This window comes from Salvelinus namaycush, chromosome 13, assembly GCF_016432855.1.
Source record: "Salvelinus namaycush isolate Seneca chromosome 13, SaNama_1.0, whole genome shotgun sequence".
Lineage (NCBI taxonomy): Eukaryota > Metazoa > Chordata > Actinopteri > Salmoniformes > Salmonidae > Salvelinus > Salvelinus namaycush.
The window spans coordinates 31,434,401-31,455,263 of NC_052319.1; the positions used below are offsets into that span (position 1 = coordinate 31,434,401).

General features: G+C 44.4%; 1 protein-coding gene across 1 annotated transcript in view; it reads left to right on the forward strand.

Annotated features, from left to right (window-relative positions):
- LOC120058088 (immunoglobulin superfamily member 3-like) overlaps positions 1-20,863 on the forward strand; it is a 168,361-nt gene that overhangs the window by 93,048 nt on the left and 54,450 nt on the right. The window contains exons 4-5 of the mRNA XM_039006565.1: positions 11,231-11,650; positions 18,077-18,463. Coding sequence (XP_038862493.1) covers positions 11,231-11,650; positions 18,077-18,463 — 807 coding nt within the window. The remainder of the gene's footprint in view (positions 1-11,230; positions 11,651-18,076; positions 18,464-20,863) is intronic.

Genomic DNA, 20,863 nt, shown 5'->3' on the forward strand with positions numbered 1-20,863 from the left:
GTTCATCTGTACAAACAATAGTACGCAAGTATAAGCACCATGGGACCACACAGCCATCATACCGCTCAGGAAGGAGACGCGTTCTGTCTCCTAGAGATGAATGTACTTTGGTGCAAAAAGTGCAAATCAATCCCAGAACAACAGCAAAGGACCTTGTGAAGATGCTGGAGGAAACAGGTACAAAAGTATCTATATCCACAGTAAAATGAGTCCTATATTGACATAACCTGAAAGGCCGCTCAGCAAGGAAGAAGCCAGTGCTCCAAAACCGCCATAAAAAAAGGCAGACTACGGTTTGCAACTGCACATGGATACAAAGATCATACTTTTTGGAGAAATGTCCTCTGGTCTGATGAAACAAAAATGTAACTGTTTGGCCATAATGACCATTGTTATGTTTGGAGAGAAAATGGGGAGGCTTGCAAGCCGAAGAACACCATCCCAACCGTGAAGCACGTGGGTGGCAGCATCATGTTGTGGGGGTGCTTTGCTGCAGGAGGGACTGGTGCACTTCACAAAATAGATGGCTGCATGAGGAAGGGAAATTATGTGGATATATTGAAGCAACATCTTCTCAAGGAAGTTAAAACTTGGTCGCAAATGGGTCTTCCAACTGGACAATGACCCCAAGCATTCTTCCAAAGTTGTGGCAAAATGGCTTAAGGACAACAGAGTCAAGGTATTGGAGTGACCATCACAAAGTCCTGACCTCAATCCTATAGAAAATTTGTGGGCAGAACTGAAAAAGCGTGTGCGAGCAAGGAGGCCTACAAACCTGACTCAGTTACACCAGCTCTGTCAGGAGAAATGGGCCAAAATTCACCCAACTTATTGTGGGAAGCTTGTGGAAGGCTACCTGAAACGTTTGACCCAAGTTAAACCATTTAAAGGCAATTCTACCGAATACTAATTGAGTGTATGTAAACTTCTGACCCACTGGGAATGTGATGAAAGAAATATGAGCTGAAATAAATAATTCTCTCTACTATTATTCTGACTTTTCACATTCTTAAAATAAAGTGGTGATCCTAACTGACCTAAAACTGACCTAAAACTAGGATTAAATGTCAGGAATTGTGAAAAACTGAGTTTAAATGTATTTGGCTAAGGTGTATGTAAACTTCCGACTTCAACTGTATATATATATTACTACAAGTCAAAAGTTTGGACACACCTACTCATTCCAAGATTTTTCTTTATTTTTACTATTTTCTACCATTGTAGATTAATAGTGAAGACATCAAAACTATGAAATAACACATGGAATCATGTAGTAACTAAAAAAGTGTTCAACAAATCTAAATATATTTGTATATTTGGGTGCCAGGCACAGCCAATCCGAATGAGTTTATCACCACCAAATTGCTTAATTACAGACAGAAATACTCCTCAGTTTCATCAGCTGTCCAGTTGGCTGGTCTCAGACAATCCTGCAGGTGAAGAAGCCAGATGTGGAGGTCCTGGACTGGCGTGGTTACACTACTACTCATTCAAGGGTTTTTCTTTATTTTTGCTATTTTCTACATTGTAGAATAATAGTGAAGACATCAAAGCTATGACATAACTCATATGGATCATGTAGTAACCAAAAAAGGGAGATTCTTCAAAGTAGTCACCCTTTGCCTTGATGACAGCTTTACACGCTCTTGGCATTCTCTCAACCAGCTTCATGAGGTAGTCACCTGGAATGCATTTCAATTGCCTTGTTAAAAGTTAATTCATGGAATTTCTTTCCTTCTTAATGGATTTGAGCCAATCAGTTGTGTTGTGACAAAATAGGGGTGGTATACAGAAGATAGCCCTATTTGGTAAAAGACGAAGTCCATATTATGGCAAGAACAGCTCAAATAAGCAGAGAGACAGTCCATCATTACTTTAAGACATGAAGGTCAATACGGAAAATGTCAATATCTTTGAAAGTTTCTTCAAGTGCATTTGCAAAAACCATCAAGCACTTTGATGAAACTGGCTCTCATGAGGACCGCCACAGGAAAGCAAGACCCAGAGTTACCTCTGCTGCAGAGGATAAGTTCATTAGTTAACTGCACCTCAGATTGCAGCCCAAAAAAATCCTTCACAGAGTTCAAGTAACAGACACATCTCAACTGTCACGTTCCTGACCTGTTTTCCTTGTTTTTGTATGTGTTTAGTTGGTCAGGGCGTGAGTTGGGGTGGGCATTCTATGTATTGTGTTTCTATGTTGGGTTTAATGTGTTGCCTGATATGGTTCTCAATTAGAGGCAGGTGTTTGACGTTTCCTCTGATTGAGAACCATATTAAGGTAGGCTGTTCTCACTGTTTGTTTGTGGGTGATTGTTGCTGTGTCTGTGTCTGTGCACCACACGGTACTGTCTCGTTCGTTCACGTCGTTTATTTGTTTTGTATTTTGTCAGTGTTCTGTTTTGGTTGGATCTTCATTAAATTTCATTATGTATTCAGCACCCGCTGCGCATTGGTCCGCTAAATCACCTATAGACGATCGTTACATCAACATCAACTTTTCAGAGGGGACTGCGCGAATCAGGCCTTCATGGTCGAATTGCTGCAAAGAAACTACTAAAGGACACCAATAAGAAGAAGAGACTTGCTTGGACCAAGAAACACAAGCAATGGACATTAGACTGGTGGAAATCTGTCCTTTTGGTCTGATGAGTCCACATTTTAGATTTTTTGTTCCACCCGCTGTATTGTGACATTTTATTGATAACAACCTATTGACGGTAACTTAATGTATGGATTATTACTAATACTTGTGTGTCAGTGGGCACTTAGTGACTCAGTGCTGCCATTAAGTCTTGTAATATGCAGTTCCCATTACAAAAAATCTGATAATGAGGGTTGACCATCACAGTCCATAGGAAAACACACACACACACACACGTTATTTTAATCTACTCCTTCTGTTCTTGTTCAAAAAGAGAATTTCTTAAGTGTAACTTCAATGGTTAAATAAAGGTTTGATGTTAGGATAGGGGGTTTGAACTTGACATTCCAGATCACACTGCTCAAGTTATCATCTTTACCTCTCTTTCTGTCTCTCCATTTCTCTTTTCCTCCCTCGTTTATCTGGCCATGTCACACCTCTCTCTGATGTTGTGGGACTCTTCATGAAAGGCCGGCCAGAGGGACCAGCGACAACACTTCAGAGAGAGAAATGTGAGAGAGGGGGATGGGATAGAAGAGAGATGGAGAGAGGAGGATGAGGGAGATGGGGTGAAAGTGATGCAGAGATGGTGATGAGGGAGAGGGGGTGGAAGAGAGATGGGTCAGAATAACAAGAGGGGAGAAAGCAAGGGGGAGGGGAGAGATTCCAGTCCACACACCCACTGTTATTTAACGCGCCTGGTGACACCTTTTGAAAATCTGGTGGGTGGCAAATAAAACCATATAATTTCAACCAGCGGATGTAAGCATGTTGTGATTGTAGCCTGTTTCTAGACTGCTCATCATAGTACTATATCTTACTTAAGAGAAAACAAGTCCACTACTAGCAGCAGTAGTATGGGCTTGGCCAGGTGCCTGTCCTTGAATTATCTCCCAGATTTAGGCCAAGTCCACACTCCTGTAGTGTATGTGCGCAGGCATGCACATCGTGCATGTGTCCATCGCCTCATCCTTAATCTTACTCAGATTGAGGTCAAAGAGCGACTGGGAGAATCTCAAGGAGATCACATCTGTGTTTACCAGGGCTGCACGATATGGGCAGAAAAATTGAATTGACATTTTTTTTTAAACCATATATTGTGACCACGATTTTAATTACGATAATAGATCAAAACACTTGGGTAAACTGTTGGAATCATAAAAATACATAAATAATTTTAATTTGTCGGTTGAAATACAGTGGGCACTTGGAATGCAGTTTTGTTTGGCATGACAATTAATTAAAAGTAAGGATGGAGATGGTTGTGACAGAGTAGTAACCAAAGTGTTGGTCAGTGTTTCCCATGGGACCCTTATTATACTGAACAAAAATATAAACTAAACATGCAACAATTTTAACAATTTTACTGAGTTACTGTTCATATAAGGAAATCAGGCAGTTTAAATAAATTCATTAGGCCGTAATCTATAGATTTCACATGACTGGGCAGGGGCGCAGACATGGGTGCCAATCCGAATGAGTTTATCACCACAAAAGGGCTTTATTACAGACAGAAATATTCCTCAGTTTCATCAGCTGTCCGGTTGGCTGGTCTCAGACGATCCTGCAGGTGAAGAAGCCAGATGTGGAGGTCCTGGACTGGCGTGGTTACACTACTACTCATTCAAGGGTTTTTCTTTATTTTTGCTATTTTCTACATTGTAGAATAATAGTGAAGACATCAAAGCTATGAAATAACTCAAATGGTTCATGTAGTAACCAAAAAAGGGAGATTCTTCAAATAGCCACTCTTTGCCTTGATGACAGCTTTACACACTCTTGGCATTCTCTCAACCAGCTTCATGAGGTAATCACCTGGAATGCATTTCAATTAACAGGTGTGCTAATTTTGTTCATTTGTGGAATTTCTTTCCTTCTTAATGCGTTTGAGCCAATCAGTTGTGTTGTGACTGTTGTAACTTTAATGGGTTACTGAGTTCATCTTTAAGTTAATTCATCGAGCTCTATCTAAAGATATTTGTAATTGTATTAGAATTTGTGTACAAATTCTGTACTGGTTAGTATTGAATTAGGCTTTTGACTGCAAGTTCCAGAATGCCTTGCGACAGGAAGTAGAGAGAGAACGCGCTAGTTAAGTGCAATTGACAGGTGATTATGCTGACTCCTTTGCGCTAGCAACTCATTATTCATTGTTCTGTAGAATCTAAAGTTAGTAAATGTAATGTGCACAAGTATTATTACTAAAAGAAGCTTTCATATCAAACCCGACGTCCCGAGTCATTACTTTGAAGATAGTTATTCTATAGTGACAAGGTAGTGGTGGTATACAGAAGATAGCCCCAATTGGTAAAAGACCAGGTCCATATTATGACAAGAACTGCTCAAATAAGCAAAGAGACAGTCCATCATTACGACAGTCCATCATTACTTTAAGACATGAAGGTCAGTCAATACGGAAAATTTCAAGAACTTTGAAAGTTTGTTCAAGTGCAGTCACAAAAACCATCAAGCGCTATGATGAAACTGGCTCTCATGAGGACTGCCACAGGAATGTAAGACCCAGAGTTACCTCTGCTGCAGAGAATAAGTTCATTAGAGTTACCAGTCTCAGAAATTGCAGCCCAAGTAAATGCTTCACAGAGTTCAAGTAACAGACACACCTCAACATCAACTGTTCAGAGGAGAATCAGGCCTTCATTGTCGAATTGCTGCAAAGAAACCACTACTAACGGACACAAATAAGAAGAAGAGACTTAATTGGGCTAAGAAAAACGAGCAATGGCCCATAGACCGGTGGAAATTTGTCCTTTGGTCTGATGAGTCCAAATTTGAGATTTTTGGTTCCAACCGCCATGTCTTTGTGAGACGCTGCGTGGGTGAACGGAGGATCTCCGGATGTTTATTTCCCACCGTAAAGCATGGAGGAGGAGGGGTTATGGTGTGGGGGTGCTTTATTTAGAATTCATGGCACACTTAACCAGCATGGCCAGCGATAGGCCATCCCATCTGGTTTTGGCTTAGTGGGACTATCATTTGTTTTTCAACAGGACAATGACCCAGCATACCTCCAGGTTGTGTAAGGGATATTCAACCAAGAAGGAGAGTGATGGAGTGCTGCATCAGATGAACTGGCCTCCACAATCACCCGACCTCAACCAAATTGAGATGGTTTGGGATGAGTCGGACCGCAGAGTGAAGGAAAAGCAGCCAACAAGTGCTGAGCATATGTGGGAACTCCTTCAAGACTGTTGGAAAAGCATTCCAGGTGAAGCTGTGTGCAAATGTGTCATCAAGGCAAAGGGTGGCTATTTAATGAATCTCAAATGTAAAATATATTTGATTTGTTTAACACTTTTTTTGGTTACTACATGATTCCATGTGTTATTTCATAGTTTTGATGTCTTCACTATTATTCTACAATGTAGAAAATAGTAAAAATAAAGAAAAACCCTTGAATAAGTAAATGTTCTAAAACTTTTTACCTCTAGTGTACACGTGGTCTGCGGTTGTGAGGCCGGTTGGACATACTACCATATTCTCTAAAACAGCGTTTGAGGCGGCTTATTTTTTTAAATATATTTCACCTTTATTTAACCAGGTAGGCCAGTTGAGAACAACTTCTCATTTACAACTGCAACCTGGCCAAGATAAAGCTAAGCAGTGCGACAAAAACAACAACACAGAGTTACTTACACATGGGATAAACAAATGTACAGTCAATAACACAATAGAAAAATCTATGTACAGTGTGTGCAAATGTAGTAAGATTAGGGAGGTAAGGCAATAAATAGGCCATAGAGGTGAAATAATTACAATTTGGCATTAACACTGGTGTGATAGATGTGCAGATGATGATGTGCAGGTAGAGATACTGGGGTGCAAAAGAGCAAAAAATAAATAACAATATGGGGATGAGGTAGTTGGGTGTGCTATTTACAGATTGGCTGTGTACAGGTACAGTGATCGGTAAGCTGCTCTGACAGTTGATGCTTATAGTTAGAGAGGGAGATATAATTCTCCAGCTTCAGTGATTTTTGCAATTCGTTACAGTCATTAGCAGCAGAGAACTGGAAGGAAAGGCGGCCAAAGAAGTGTTGGCTTTGGGGATGACCAGTGAAATATACCTGCTGGAGCACGTGCTACGGGTGGATGTTGCTATGGTGACCAGTAAGCTGAGATAAGGTGGGGCTTTTCCTAGCAAAGACTTATTGATGACCTGGAGCCAGTGGGTTTGGTGATGAATATGTTGCGAGGGCCAGCCAACGAGAGCATACAGGTCGCAATGGTGGGTAGTATATGGGGCTTTGGTGACAAAACGGATGGCACTGTGATAGACGACATCCAATTTGCTGAGTAGAGTGTTGGAGGCTATTTTGTAAATGACATCACCGAAGTCAAGGATCGGTAGGATAGTCAGTTTTACGAGGGTATGTTTGGCGGCGTAAGTGAAGGAGGCTTTGTTGCGAAATAGGAAGCCGATTGGACATGCTTAATGTGAGTCTGGATGGAGAGTTTACAGTCTAACCAGACACCTAGGTATTTGTAGTTGTCCACATATTCTAAGTCAGAACCGTCCAGAGTAGAGATGCTAGTCGGGCGGGCGGGTGTGGGCAGCAATCGGTTGAAGTGCATGCATTTAGTTTTACTCAGATAGACCAACTAACTAGCGTTTTGCAAAACACAAAGTGGATTTAACTTCTTTAGGGAAACAGCCCTAATGTTGGAAACAAACATCATTATGTTGCCATCCAGAGTCACATTAGTTATTTTCCAAGCTATAGCACACAATATTTTACATACAGCAGGTTTGTAAAGGACCACAGAGTTTGTTCTGTTTCGTACAGCCCTAATCGGACCCTCACACCATGACCCCAGTGGGTCATGTCTGATTGGTTAAATGCATTCCAGAAAGGATTTGATTGGCCTTGGGGACAGTAGAGTAGGTGGAGGTATATTTTTTTCGGTGTCATGCCATCCCAGCTGTTTTGTGCCAACCCAGTGGATGTAGAGAAGAGAAGCAAGTTTCTGTTTTGCAGTTATTCAGAGTGTTTGGGTGGTTCAGGGGGAGGGGGACTAGGGAGAGGGGGATCAGGTGGGGGATATATGGGAGGTGTAGGCTGTTTTAGGGGTGACCTCGGTAGTGTAGAGTGGGTGGGTTGCTATGGCAACATGGGGCTTTAGCATAGGAGGGTTGTTGTGGAATGAGTAGGCTCTCTTCTTTTTCTCTCTCTTTTTACCCCTCTCTCCTGTGCTAGAAATCTCTCTTCCTCCCTTTTTCCCGCCCTCGTATTGATTGGGCTAGTAGTGTGGTCTCTCCGTGTATGAGAGGTGATCTCTACTAGGCTTTTTACTCACCAAATGAGGCCTCCGTCATGCCTTTGAACCTTCTCTCCCTACATAGGGCATTTCAGATTCTGTCTGAACGCTATGTATCACATGCATGATATGGAGACTCCCATATCAAGCCTCCATCATTCAGACTCAGAGACTCTTCATAAGAGACTTTCCCCTTAGTGACAGGGATTGCCTATAACTCATTTAATAGTAAAGTGTGATCAAACACACATCCTTTAGTGGGGTGAAAAAAGTTGGTGTAAAAGAAATGGAGCCCACGCAGTCATAAGCTCCAACCCGCAACTTTATGAATAAACACACAGCGTTTTCATCCTGCAGGGATGTCTGTCAGGTCGTTTCACCGGGAGTGTACCACACCCATATTGATAGACATAAGACAAGCGCCAATTAAGGCAGTCTGTACATATTTAAGTTGAAAAGGGCAACACAAAAACAATAATATATACACTGAGTAAATAAAAAGCTAATATTGAGTTGCACCCCCCTTTTGCCCTCAGAACAGCCTCAATTCGTCGGGGCGTGGACTCCACAAGGTGTCGAAAGCATTCCACAGGGATCCTGGCCCATATTGACTCCAATGCTTTCCACAGTTGTGACAAGTTGGATGGATGCTCTTTGGGTGGTGGACCATTCTTGATACACACAGGAAACTGTTGAGAGTGAAAACCCAGCAGCGTTGCAGTTCTTGACACAAACCATACCACACCCCGTTAAAAGGCACTTAAATATTTAGTCTTGCACATTCACCCTCTAAATTGCACACATACACAATTCATGTCTCAATTGTCTCAAAGCTTCAAAATCCTTCTTTAACCTGTCTCCTCCCCTTCATCTACACTGATAGAAGTGGATTTAACAAGTGACATCAATAAGGGATCATAGCTTTCACCAGGTCAGTCTGTCATGGAAAGCGCCGATGTTCTTCATGTTTTGTACACGCCGTGTATATACTATGTTATGACTGTATAACCAGTGGTGGAGCTTTTGAGTGTGTGGGCTCTATTTCTTTGATATTGTAACTAATTAATTGTTCATTCAGATCAATTTGAACCAATTTCAGTTTAATTCAAAGTCATTTCAGTTCAATACAACCCAAATCTCGATACTGGTATGCTAAATATTGCATTCCATTTTTGGAGTTACATAGCCACAATTTCAGTGGGATTGAAATCAAACAAATTCCTGTATTTCCTGTGGTCTTTCATCTTTCGTCTCTCTCTCATGTTGTCATTCTTCCCAGTGTCTTGATAAACTGCAGTAACCTGATGTTGAACACAGATCCTCCTCCTCTTCTATGTCTTTTCTCTGATCTCTTTGTTCTCTCATTTCATTAGTGGTGGCTGTCTCTGTTGTTCCTGATATCTCTCTGAATCTCAATCTACACACACATACACACACACGCCCGCGCACGCACACTTACAAAGCGAAAGAGATTGGGATCAAGCTGTTTTTAGCATCTGTGCTCAGTCATACCAGGATAACTTCAGGATATATGGATACCACCAGGCTTGAAAATTGCCCATGTGACAACTCAACAATTACAATGTTTAAAATCTACAAACCACTTCAATACCATGCGCCTGGTGCACAATACACTCCAATACCATACATCTTGACAAAGCCCTTGAATGGCCAAGCATCTTAACCAGGGCTTGACAATACCACACTGTATTACTGGAAAGCCTACTCCCAGGTCCTGCATTATTCCATCCTCCATTCATTTGTCCAGAACAGCTAAAAGGATGACTGCTGCTGCTACCCATTGTGTCTTACACACTGATGTCTTTATACAATCTAGGGCTGTGTGTGTGTGTGTGTCTTCGCTGTGGTCTCTGTCATTAGATCTAAACCACATCACAGTCCCCACTGCCCCTAACCGGTTAGATGAGCCTTTTCCCACTGAGATAATAGAACCTGAACAGGATATGAATCCAACTGACAGACATTCAGACAGGATGTATTGACCCTTTACACTGTGGGAATTGGCTATATGGATAGGGCTAAATTAAAATGTTTCTTAAAGAAGAAATATGAAATGCATCAGCATGGTAGGAATTGAAAGGGAACACTTTGGAGATTCTGGGAAAAGTATTAGACCAAAGTTGAGGACCAAACAGTTCACCTGACACAAGACTGAATCTAAACATTACACTTGTTGATTTTATGTGTATTTTGCATTTTCTGTACTTTTTGCCACATTTGTTGATAACGCAGTCTGAGAATACTCTGGATACATTCACTAACATGATAAGAATATTCCTGGAGAATGTGGGGTAGGTGCAACATAAGACAGATCAAGTAAGAGGACTAACTGGTGTCTCCAAGTGGCCACACACCTCTCCAAAGTGTGCACAGTTCCTAAGTCATTTCAATGCAACTATAAGTTGCTGTTTTGAGCTCTCCTAGCTGTGCCATTGAGGAACTAGTGCAAACACACTTGTAGATGTTTTTTGTTTGGAACGCAACCCTGCTTCACCGCCATCACACAATTACTGTTGTTTACGCGATCCAAAAACGGCCCATAAAAAATCGCAATCTGGGTCAGTTTGGCATCATTTGAAAGCTTGTTCTATTGCCAACATGCCTATCTAAGTTATAAAATACGATATTACAGTGTTAGGCTTCACAAGGCGATTCAGAGAAACACACACACACCCTCTTGACTGCTGCTGGGACATGTCATCATCTTCCATCCCAGAATAATCCTGCCGCCCACCGAGCCCTGTATAGAGGGTTTTACCACTTCTCCCTCCCAAACCCGTCATGTCTGTCTGTCTCTCCCGCTTTTCCTCTCTGTTTTTAACCAGAAGAGTTTGTTTGTTTCTGTTGTCAGCTATACATAGTAGCTCATTCTGAAATGTGTTCTCATTCCAAATACATTGTCTGTATATTTTGAGTGTGTGATCTGGTCCCCCTACAGGGAAATGCTCTGTTTGAGGTTCCAGTGTTAGGCTGTCATTTAGGAGAACGTGCCCTGGCTGGTTGAACACTGTGTGTGTGGTGTGTGCGTGCGTGCCCTGTATGTCTGAGAGGGTTATGCTATACGCCAGGGGCAAGTGTCAACTGATGTAATAGAAATATAACAACAATAAGGTCATATAGCAGATGTTTTCATATAAAGCCACTTAAAGTTGACATATGGGAATGAAAGCCACAACTCTGATCCATGCTCCAACCAAACGATGTGCTCCACCTGTGAGTCATCATATGCCATAGAACCACCGATGTGATACTCATCTCTTCTCTCTTCTTCCTCCTCTCCTCCTGCAGTCATCCCCGACTCCCTCGCTGTCACCGCGCCGCCACAGACCCTCTCCCAGGTGGAGGGTGACACGCTCCAGCTCACCTGTGAGGTTTCCCGGGCGACAGAGCAGCACACACACCTGTCTGTGGGTTGGTACCTGCGTTCCTCTGAGGACGCTACCATGTCGCCCCAGGAGATCCTCACTCTGTCCCGAGACTTTGTCCTCCGGGCCGGTGCACCTTACAAACAGAGGATGACTGCAGGAGACCTGAGACTGGATAAGACCAGCGCTACGTCCTACAGGCTGACCATCCACCGGCTGCAGCCTGCTGACCAGGGCTTGCTCTACTGCCAGGCTGCAGAGTGGATCCAGGACCCCGACCGCAGCTGGTTCACCATGACCCGCAAGCAGGCTGATAAGACCCAGCTACGGATACAGCCCATTGGTGAGTAGGGGGAGATGGGAGTGTGGAGGTGTGACACACACACACACACACACACTCTTTTTGAGTGCAGATCACTATCTCCCACTAAGCAAAGGAACAACATTAGCGCATTTAGACCTAACTGTCTTGCTCATAGGCGTGTGAGTCTCAAGTTTGGGGAAGCACATTTTCACCGTCAAAAATATAAAGCATTCATGCATCATCACATTTGCAGACTTATGTAAGACAGATGACTATTCCTAATATCATTAGTAAATTGGATAGTCATTATTTAGTTTAATATAACTCAATCACTGTTCGCAAAAAAGACTGTTCAATGCAGCGCGTGGTAGAGTATTGGCCTTGGCTAGGCTATATCAGATATGTTTCTTCCCCTTTCTTTGCACAGGAAAAATATGGCCTTTTATAAAAACATTTCATGCAATTCTACTACACTTTATATGACTGGAGAGATTAGCAGAATTTTTTTTAAGTGATGAAGATTGTGGCCAAAGCCATTTAGCTAAGGCCAGTTCAGCTGCCTCACTTCAGCCACAATGTTGACCCTTTTGTCTGTGGTGATACAGGACACTTTATTTTTGTCAAGGGCCCAGTCAAGCAATCCCGAACGCAGGGCTTCGGCCAAGTATTTATCAGTGTCCCGTTTATCAGTGTTCCGTTTGTGGAAGTCTTAGTAGATCTCCTATGGTTTTTGCACATATTATGTAAGCAGGCTGGTCCAAGTCATGTGGTTCTCCATTGCCGTTAGGTTTGAAATCGAAATGTGCCTCAATAAGTGATGCTACGTTTTTTTTTGATGCAATGAAAGCCATCTTCTTCACCTCACTCCTCCAATCTACTGTAACAACGAAGAAGGTCAGAAGTGAAGGTCAGAGTAAAAACTCAAAAGGATGACTAGGAAAAGCTCAAACCAAGTTTATTCAACCACTGGGTGAAAAGACAAAGACATGTTTACACAAGCACATATATGTTTACCCTCCTACTAGGAGGAGTCACCTCCTTGCACATCTAGATAGTCAACATATATGTTGCTACTCATGAACTTCATTGGTTCCTCTCACTCACTGGTATAGTCATGGCTCCACCTCCTGCTAGAACCTTTGTGGGCATGCAAGTATATGTGTGTGACAGGACTGTTCCCCCTCACTTCATCTGACCTGACCTCGGACCGAATTCCTCACTCCTCCCTAATCCACGACTGTCCTACCTTATCAGTGGCTGATACCAGACTGTTGCCCTTTGCCTCCTTCCATAGGATCCACTGATTAACTTTCCATACACCTAGTTCTTATCCACCCTCCATTGACCCCAACATATACATTCATTATACATGTAAAGTAATCAATAAGTTCTGGTATGGTAACATGAATAAGTGTATTTCAAGCTAGAATCCAACACCATTCACCGCCACCCTGTAGGCTATAGGATCTATAGGTACCCCTGGGCCCCACTTTTCAGCCCACACCCTCCCCACTTCAATGAACTGAATTGACCTTCAAAGACTCTCTCCTATTCACGCATATTAGCATATTGTGGATTTACTGATTTCGCATCAACAGATAGTTGGAAAGAGGAGGAGATGTATACAGTTTAATAGACGGACTAAATTAGCAAAACAATACCATATAATCAATAGTTAACACTCCCGCTGTGGGTAAAGTATATCTACAATAAAATAAAGTAGATAAAACATTTTATTAAGAAATTCTATTTTCATGATGGTCTTCATCCAAAACCGTCAATGTCACGGTTATCCAATTACTGCCACAGCCCTAGGGAGATGTGTGGAGATAGCTTCTTGTTATAATGATCTGATAATAAGCTGTCGACCTCTCCAACCCAGCAGACCGGGAACAAGAGCAGAGTCTTAGCAACACACACACACACACACACACACACACACACACACACACACACACACACACACACACACACACACACACACACACACACACACACACACACACACACACACACTGAAACACACAACATGAAATACAGGGCTACTGTACGCTATTGAACAATGGTGTCTTTCTACAGTTCCAGGAACCCTATTCCAGTAGATCTATTGTGATGACTGATTAGTAGCAGAATGACGGTAGAATTATTCATTGATTCTTAAGCATTTGCAACAATGGAAACATTTTTGTTTTCCTCCTGTGAGCAGTGAGCTCTCTGAACCTCCGGTGGTTGATGCCGCCTCAGATGGTGATCAGAGGATGTTGGATATGAAGGCTCTCTGTGTCTCAGAAGAGTGTTAAGTCAGCCAGGAGAGGCACAAAGAGCTCTGCCTCTTACACTCTCTCTCTCTCTCTCTCCTATAATCCATAATGGATGGGAGTGTTGTAACGTGACAAAAGGTGTAGATGAAGGCATGTGCGTGTGTACACCTGCGTGTGTGTGTGCGTGTGTGGCTCCTTCATTAGGCTGTGTGTATTGAAGAGAGAGAGAAAGAGGATCCAGAGACAGCCCCATCACTGGCTAATCACCCACATACAGAGAGGAGAGGCCAGACATGGACAGAATCCACATTTTTATTTATTTATTTTATTTCACCTTTATTTAACAAGGTCGGCCAGTTGACATTGTCATTTACAACTGCGACCTGACCAAGATAAAGCAAAGCAGTGCGACAAAAACAACAACACAGTTACACATTGTTTTATATTTTACCTTTATTTAACAAGGCAAGTCAGTTAAGAACAAATTCTGCCCCTGCAGCCATAAGAAGTTAACACATTGACCAACGAAGTGTCGGATGTATACAGAATGGTGTCGTCTGCTTAGAGATGGATCAGAGAATCACCAGCAGCAAGAGCGACATCATTGATATATACAGAGAAAAGAGTCAGCCCAAGAATTGAACCCTGTGGCACCCCCATAGAGACTGCCAGAGGTCCGGACAACACGCCCTCCGATTTGACACACTGAACTCAATCTGAGAAGTAGTTGGTGAACCAGGTGAGGCAGTCATTTGAGAAACCAAGGCTATTGAGTCTGCTGATAAGAATGCGGTGATTGACAGAGTCGAAAGCCTTGGCCAGGTTGATGAAGACGGCTGCACAGTACTGTCTTTTATCGATGGCGGTTATGATATTGTTTAGGACCTTGAGCGTGGCTGAGGTGCACCCATGACCAGCTCTGAAACCAGATTGCATAGTGGAGAAGGTACGGTGGGATTCGAAATGGTCGGTGATCTGTTTGTTAACTTGGCTTTTGAAGATTTTAGAAAGGCATGGCAGGATGGATATAAGTCTATAACAGTTTGGATCTAGAGTGGCTCCCCCTTTGAAGAGGGGGATGGCAGCTTTCCAATCTTTGGGGATCTCAGATGATCCTCCTCTCTTCCTCTATGTCTCTCACCCCTCAACATTGCCCTGACACAGTTCAGGTTGTATTCATTAAGACCAACCATAGCAAAACATTTCAAACAGTTGTGCCAAGGAAAACTATAGTACCTCCCCATTTTGGCCTGATTGCTTCAGTTTCGTGCCTAGTGATTACGACCTAGGCTGTGTTTGTTGTTGAACTCTAAGTTGAGGTAGTGTCCTTATAAAGCAGGTCACAGCTCCTTGAGTTTACAGTCAGCCCAGCTCTGATTTCACAATGAAATATACTGCCGCTTCATTGGTCAGCGAGGGCCAGATTGCCACTGGCCTTTTTGTGGCATCTGCTTTCCACTCTATTAGGGATGAGCTGTGTGTGTGTGTGTGTGTGTGTGTGTGTGTGTGTGTGTGTGTGTGTGTGTGTGTGTGTGTGTGTGTGTGTGTGTGTGTGTGTGTGTGTGTGTGTGTGTGTGTGCGTGCGTGCGTGCGTGCGTGCGTGCGTGCGTGCGTGCGTGCGTGCGTGTTAGGAAGAGGATGCAATGTCTGTGTGTAAGTATGCGTGTATCTGTCCAGTTAGTGCCAGACTGTTAGCTGTTAGGCTCAGTGTTATTTACAGACAAGCGGCCAGCATGAGAGCTCACTATTTGTGTGTTTGTGCGTGTAAACAGTCCCCCCATCCACCTCAAAGCCATACGGCTGCTACATAGTTAACCAAATAGCTATCTGCATTGACCCTTTTTGTACTAAGTTTTTAGACTCTTCGCATACGCTGCTGCTACTGTTTATTATCTGTCACTTTATTCCTAGTTAAATGTACATATCTAAAAGCACATCGACCCAGTACTGGTACCCCGTGTACATAGCCAAGTTATCATGACTCATTGTGTATTTATTATTACTTTTATTATTACGTGTTTTACTTTTCTATTCTAGCACTATTTCTGTATCTCTGCATTGTTGGGAAGGGCCCGTCAGTAAGCATTACACCTGAAGCATGTGACAAATAACATTTGATTTTGAACAGTCGCCCCCTCCCCTATTCCCATAACACTTCCCAACATAACTAACCATACCCAGGCAAACAGCAGTCTTTGAACCTTGCCTCGTGACTGTGTTTTCTCAGGAAGTCTGTTTAAAGTCTTTATTACAGCCGGAGGCTAGCACCTCTCTGAGTGAGCCAGGCAGAGAGAAGCGGAGCGGGAGAGATGCACAGAGCTCACCGCCGCTCGTCATGTGGAAATGAATACTGTAAATAAAACGCCAGTGCCGCCGTATGCGGAGTGCATCTGTAATTGGGAGCCCAGTCAGAGGTGTAGGCAGTGAAGGCTGTGCTAACAATGTTTGCTCCGTCTTCTCTCTCTTCTGTCTCAAACAGCGCAGGAAGAGCGAGGGAGGGGAGAGGCGATGATTTTTTCGTCTGCTGGAGAGAATCTTAATTGGCTGTGTTTTTGTCTTGGAGGTGAAACCAAGGGGAGAGGAGGAGGCTGGAAGAGTGGTGCTTTACTGTGGGCATAGCTGACTCGTTGTGTTATCCCCCCTTTCTCTCGTCTTGCCTCTCTCTCTCTCTCTATTCCTCCAATGTGAGGCAACCGACATTAAAGAACAGGATGTGGTGGTGAAATGCTATGAATGTTATATGCTCTTATTTAAAGCAGGTCTCTAGCCCAAGCAGCTAGTCATGCCCTCGTGCGTTATATGAGGATAAGGGAACAGCTAAATCAGAGTTGATGACTCTCTGTCTGTCTGTCTGTCTGTTTTTTTTTTAGATTAGATTCAACTTTGTCATTGAACAAGTACAAGTACAGTACAACGAAATGCAGTTAGCATCTGACCAGAAGTGCAAATAAAAGAGAAACAATTATGTACAATGTATGTTAAGTGGGATGTATAAATGTGCAATGAAGGCAAATGGCAAGTCTAAATGTGCAATGAAGGTAAATTGAAAGTGCAAGGAGGCATGCAACTGAAATACAGGGATAGCAGCAATGTACTGTACATGTACAACTGAATAATGTCCTTAATCAGACTTTGCAAAGCAATATCAGAGTCCAATTGTACAGCAAAAGAGTGCAGTGCAACAAGGTCCCTGAGAGGGAGTACTAAGTGGTAGGATATGGCTAGTTTCTTAATTGTATCTTTATTTAACTAGGCAAGTCAGTTAAGACCAAATTCATATTTTCAGTGACAGCCTTGGAACAGTGGGGTAACTTGTTCAGGGGCAGAATGACAGATTTTTACCTTGTCAGCTCAGGGATTCGATCTTGCAACCTTTCGGTTACAAGTCCAACGCTCTAACCACTAGGCTACCTGCCGCCCTAGTGCCATGTCACAGAGTTCAGCAGGGTTACAGTAGCTGGAAAGAAGCTGTTCTTGAGCCTGCTAGTGCGGGAATGCAAACAGTTTGTGGCATGGATGTGAAGGATCCCTGATGATGCCGCGCGCCCTACGTAGACACAGCTTGTGCTGGAGGTCTATGATGGCAGGGAGCTGGGCACCAGTGATGTGCTGGGCAGCTTTTAGACTTCCTGTAATCCTTCCTTGGTTTTCTTTGCATTGAGGACTAGGTTGCCACCCCGCTTCCCTCGTCTTTGTTTACCATCTTGACGCCGCCTCCGGGCACTTCCTCTCTGCGATGTTTCAGTCTCCCGTGGCGTCTTTGCAATCTCCAGTGGAAGTTGTTAGTTGTCAAAAACTTTCTTTGTGCGTTGTGTTCCAATATCAAGGAGTTCTTGTCGGCTATATAGAGTGTACATCAGGCTGTACTGAGTAAATAAACTAAGAACTATTAAGTAAATTACTGCTAATTCGCAAAATCTGGGTACACGCCGAGCATCGGGTTGTACACGCGCCGCCATGATCTGGGGGTGGGATCTGGGGGTTAGTAGGGATGACAATTTTCTCTTATCCCTTTGCCCCTTCTTTCCCCCACTCGCTTCTAACCCACCTCCCTCCCTCCCCCATATTGGAACTTCAGCATCCATTAACATTCTCTTTTGATTAGGGAGTATAAAGATGTGTTGGCACATTGATATGTGCTCTCTGGAGACAGGTAGAGCTCAACTCTGCTTAAACTGCTTTTATCTCCCTCTCCCACCCCCAGATCGGGACTTCTCTATCCAGGTGAGCACGGAGCGGCGGTCCTTCACGGCGGGCGAGCCGCTGGAGCTGCGCTGCACCATCGATGCCCAGAGCGTGCCCGAGCGCTTCTTCTCGGTGTCGTGGGTGTTCAGCAGCTCGCCGGTGGCTGTGATAGGGCCCAGCGCTGTGCCCGTCCTGGGACTCGACTACGTGGCGCGCGAGGCCGCTGGTCACATGACTGTGCGCAAGGAGAGCCCCACTGTGCACTTGCTTAAGCTGCAGCACCTCCGACCAGAGGATGCTGGGAAATACATCTGTAGGGTCACGGAGAGGGAGAAGACACCCACCGGGGACTTTATAGATCGGAGCAAGAGGTCACGCAACGTCCAGATCACCGTCCAGCCCATCAGTGAGTATCAACACGGCACCCTATTGGCCCCTGGGTTAGTAACCAGGCCTCCCATTAACCACTTGGTCAGTTAAACCAGATATTTTCAAACCTGGGTCCACTGAGGTTCTGCAGGGGGTCTGAGAAATTATTATACATTTTGGGGGGGGGGGATTTTATATGTGGAAAATGTATATTTTCTGAATATCGCTAGCTGGATAACATTTGTATGTCTCTGCGTCCAGTATAAACGAAGTTAGAGGTAGTATCACAAGCCAATGTTAACTAACATTAGCCCAGTGATTGTGGAAGTAGATAAATGGCTTCATTGTCAAATTCTCGGAAATTGCAGTCATAGGAGGAAATTGCAGTCATTGGAGCTAATTACAGTTTTTTTACTGTATAAAGTGGTAATTTCCCGGGATGTAAAAACAATATGTGTCAACTTAAATGACCAAAACCAGAGAGAAAGCATGCAGAAAAGATATTGAACTATATATATATATATATATATATCATTTAAGTTGACACATATTGTTTATATATTTATATATATATATACTTTAATAATACCATCTTTGAGAACTAACAATCAAATAAAAGCTAGACCTTCAGGGAGAATCGAAAATGTTCTCTATGCCACCAAGATACCTTTATAGCTGTCACGTTCCTGACCTGTTTTCTGTTATTTTGTATGTGTTAGTCGGTCAGGGCGTGAGTTTGGGTGGGCAGTCTATGTTATGTGTTTCGTGTTGGTTAATGGGTGACCTGATATGGTTCTCAATTAGAGGCAGGTGGTTTTCATTTCCTCTGATTGAGAGCCATATTAAGGTAGGTGTTTTCACATTGTTTGTTGTGGGTGGTTGTTTCCTGTGTCAGTGTTTGTTGCACCATACGGGACTGTATCGTTCGTTCGTTTTGTTTGTAGTCAGTACTTGTTCGTTCGTTCTTCGTTACGTGTAAGTTCGTAGTCCAGGTCTGTCTACTTCGTTTGTTGTTTTGTATTTTGTTCAAGAGTTTTCCGTCTTCGTCTGGTTCTATGTAAATAAATAATATGTATAACTCCAACGCTGCATTTTGGTCTAATCCTTGCTACTCCTCTTCGGATGAAGAGAAGGAGGAAGCCCGTTACAGAACCACCCACCAAACCCGGATCAAGCAGCGGGACCACGAACAGTGGTCCACGAAACAAGGATTGCAGGATTTCTGGAGTTGGGAGGAAATCATAGAAGGAAAAGGACCATGGGCTAAGGTGGGAGTGAATCGCCGCTCTGGGGAGGAGAAGGAGGCAGCCACAGCCCAGGAGCGGAGATATGAAGGTACGCGGCTAGCACGGAAGCCCGGGAAGAAACCCCAAAAATTTCTTGGGGGGGGGCTAAGAGGTAGTGGGCCGAGGGCAGGTAGGAGACCTGCGCCCACTTCCCAGGCTAACCGTGGAGAGCGGGAGTACGGGCAGACACCGTGTTACGCAGTAGAGCGCACGGTGTCTCCTGTACGTGTTCATAGCCCGGTGCGGGTTATTCCACCTCCCCGCACTGGTAGGGCTAGATTGGGCATTGAGCCAAGTGCCATGAAGCCGGCTCTTCATATATGGCCTCCAGTACGTCTCCTTGGGCCGGCTTACATGGCACCAGCTTTACGCATGGTGTCCCCGGTTCGCCTACATAGCCCGGTGCGGGTTATTCCACCTCCCCGCACTGGTCGGGCGACGGGGAGCATTCAGCCAGGTAAGGTTGGGCAGGCTCAATGCTCAAGGGAGCCAGTACGCCTGCACGGTCCGGTATTTCCGGCGCCACCTCCCCGCCCCAGCCCAGTACCACCAGTGCCTACTCCACGCACCAGGCTTCCAGTGCGTTTCCAGAGCCCTGTTCCTCCTCCACGCACTCTCCCTATGGTGCGTGTCTCCAGCCCAGTGCCTCCAGTTCCGGCACCACGCACTAAGCCACCTGTGCGTCTCCAGAGCCCTGTACACACTGTTCCTTCTCCCCGTACTCGTCCTGATGTGCGTGCCCTCAACCCGGTGCCACCAGTGCCGGTACCACGCACCAGGTCCATAGTGCGTTTTGAGAGTCCAGTGTGCCCTGTCCCTGCTCCCCGCACTAGCCTGAAGGTGCGTGTCCTTAGCCCGGTGCCTCCAGTTCCGGCACCACGCACCAGGCCTACAGTGCGCCTCATCCGGTCTGAGCCATCCGTCTCCCCAGCGCCATCTGAGCCATCCGTCTCCCCAGCGCCATCTGAGCCATCCGTCTCCCCAGCGCCATCTGAGCCATCCGTCTCCCCAGCGCCATCTGAGCCATCCGTCTGCCCAGTGCCGTTAGAGCCGCCCGTCTGTCCCGAGCCGTCAGAGCCGTTAGTCAGTCAGGAGCCGCTAGAGCCATTCGTCAGTCAGGATCTGCCAGAGCCGCCAACCAGACAGGATCT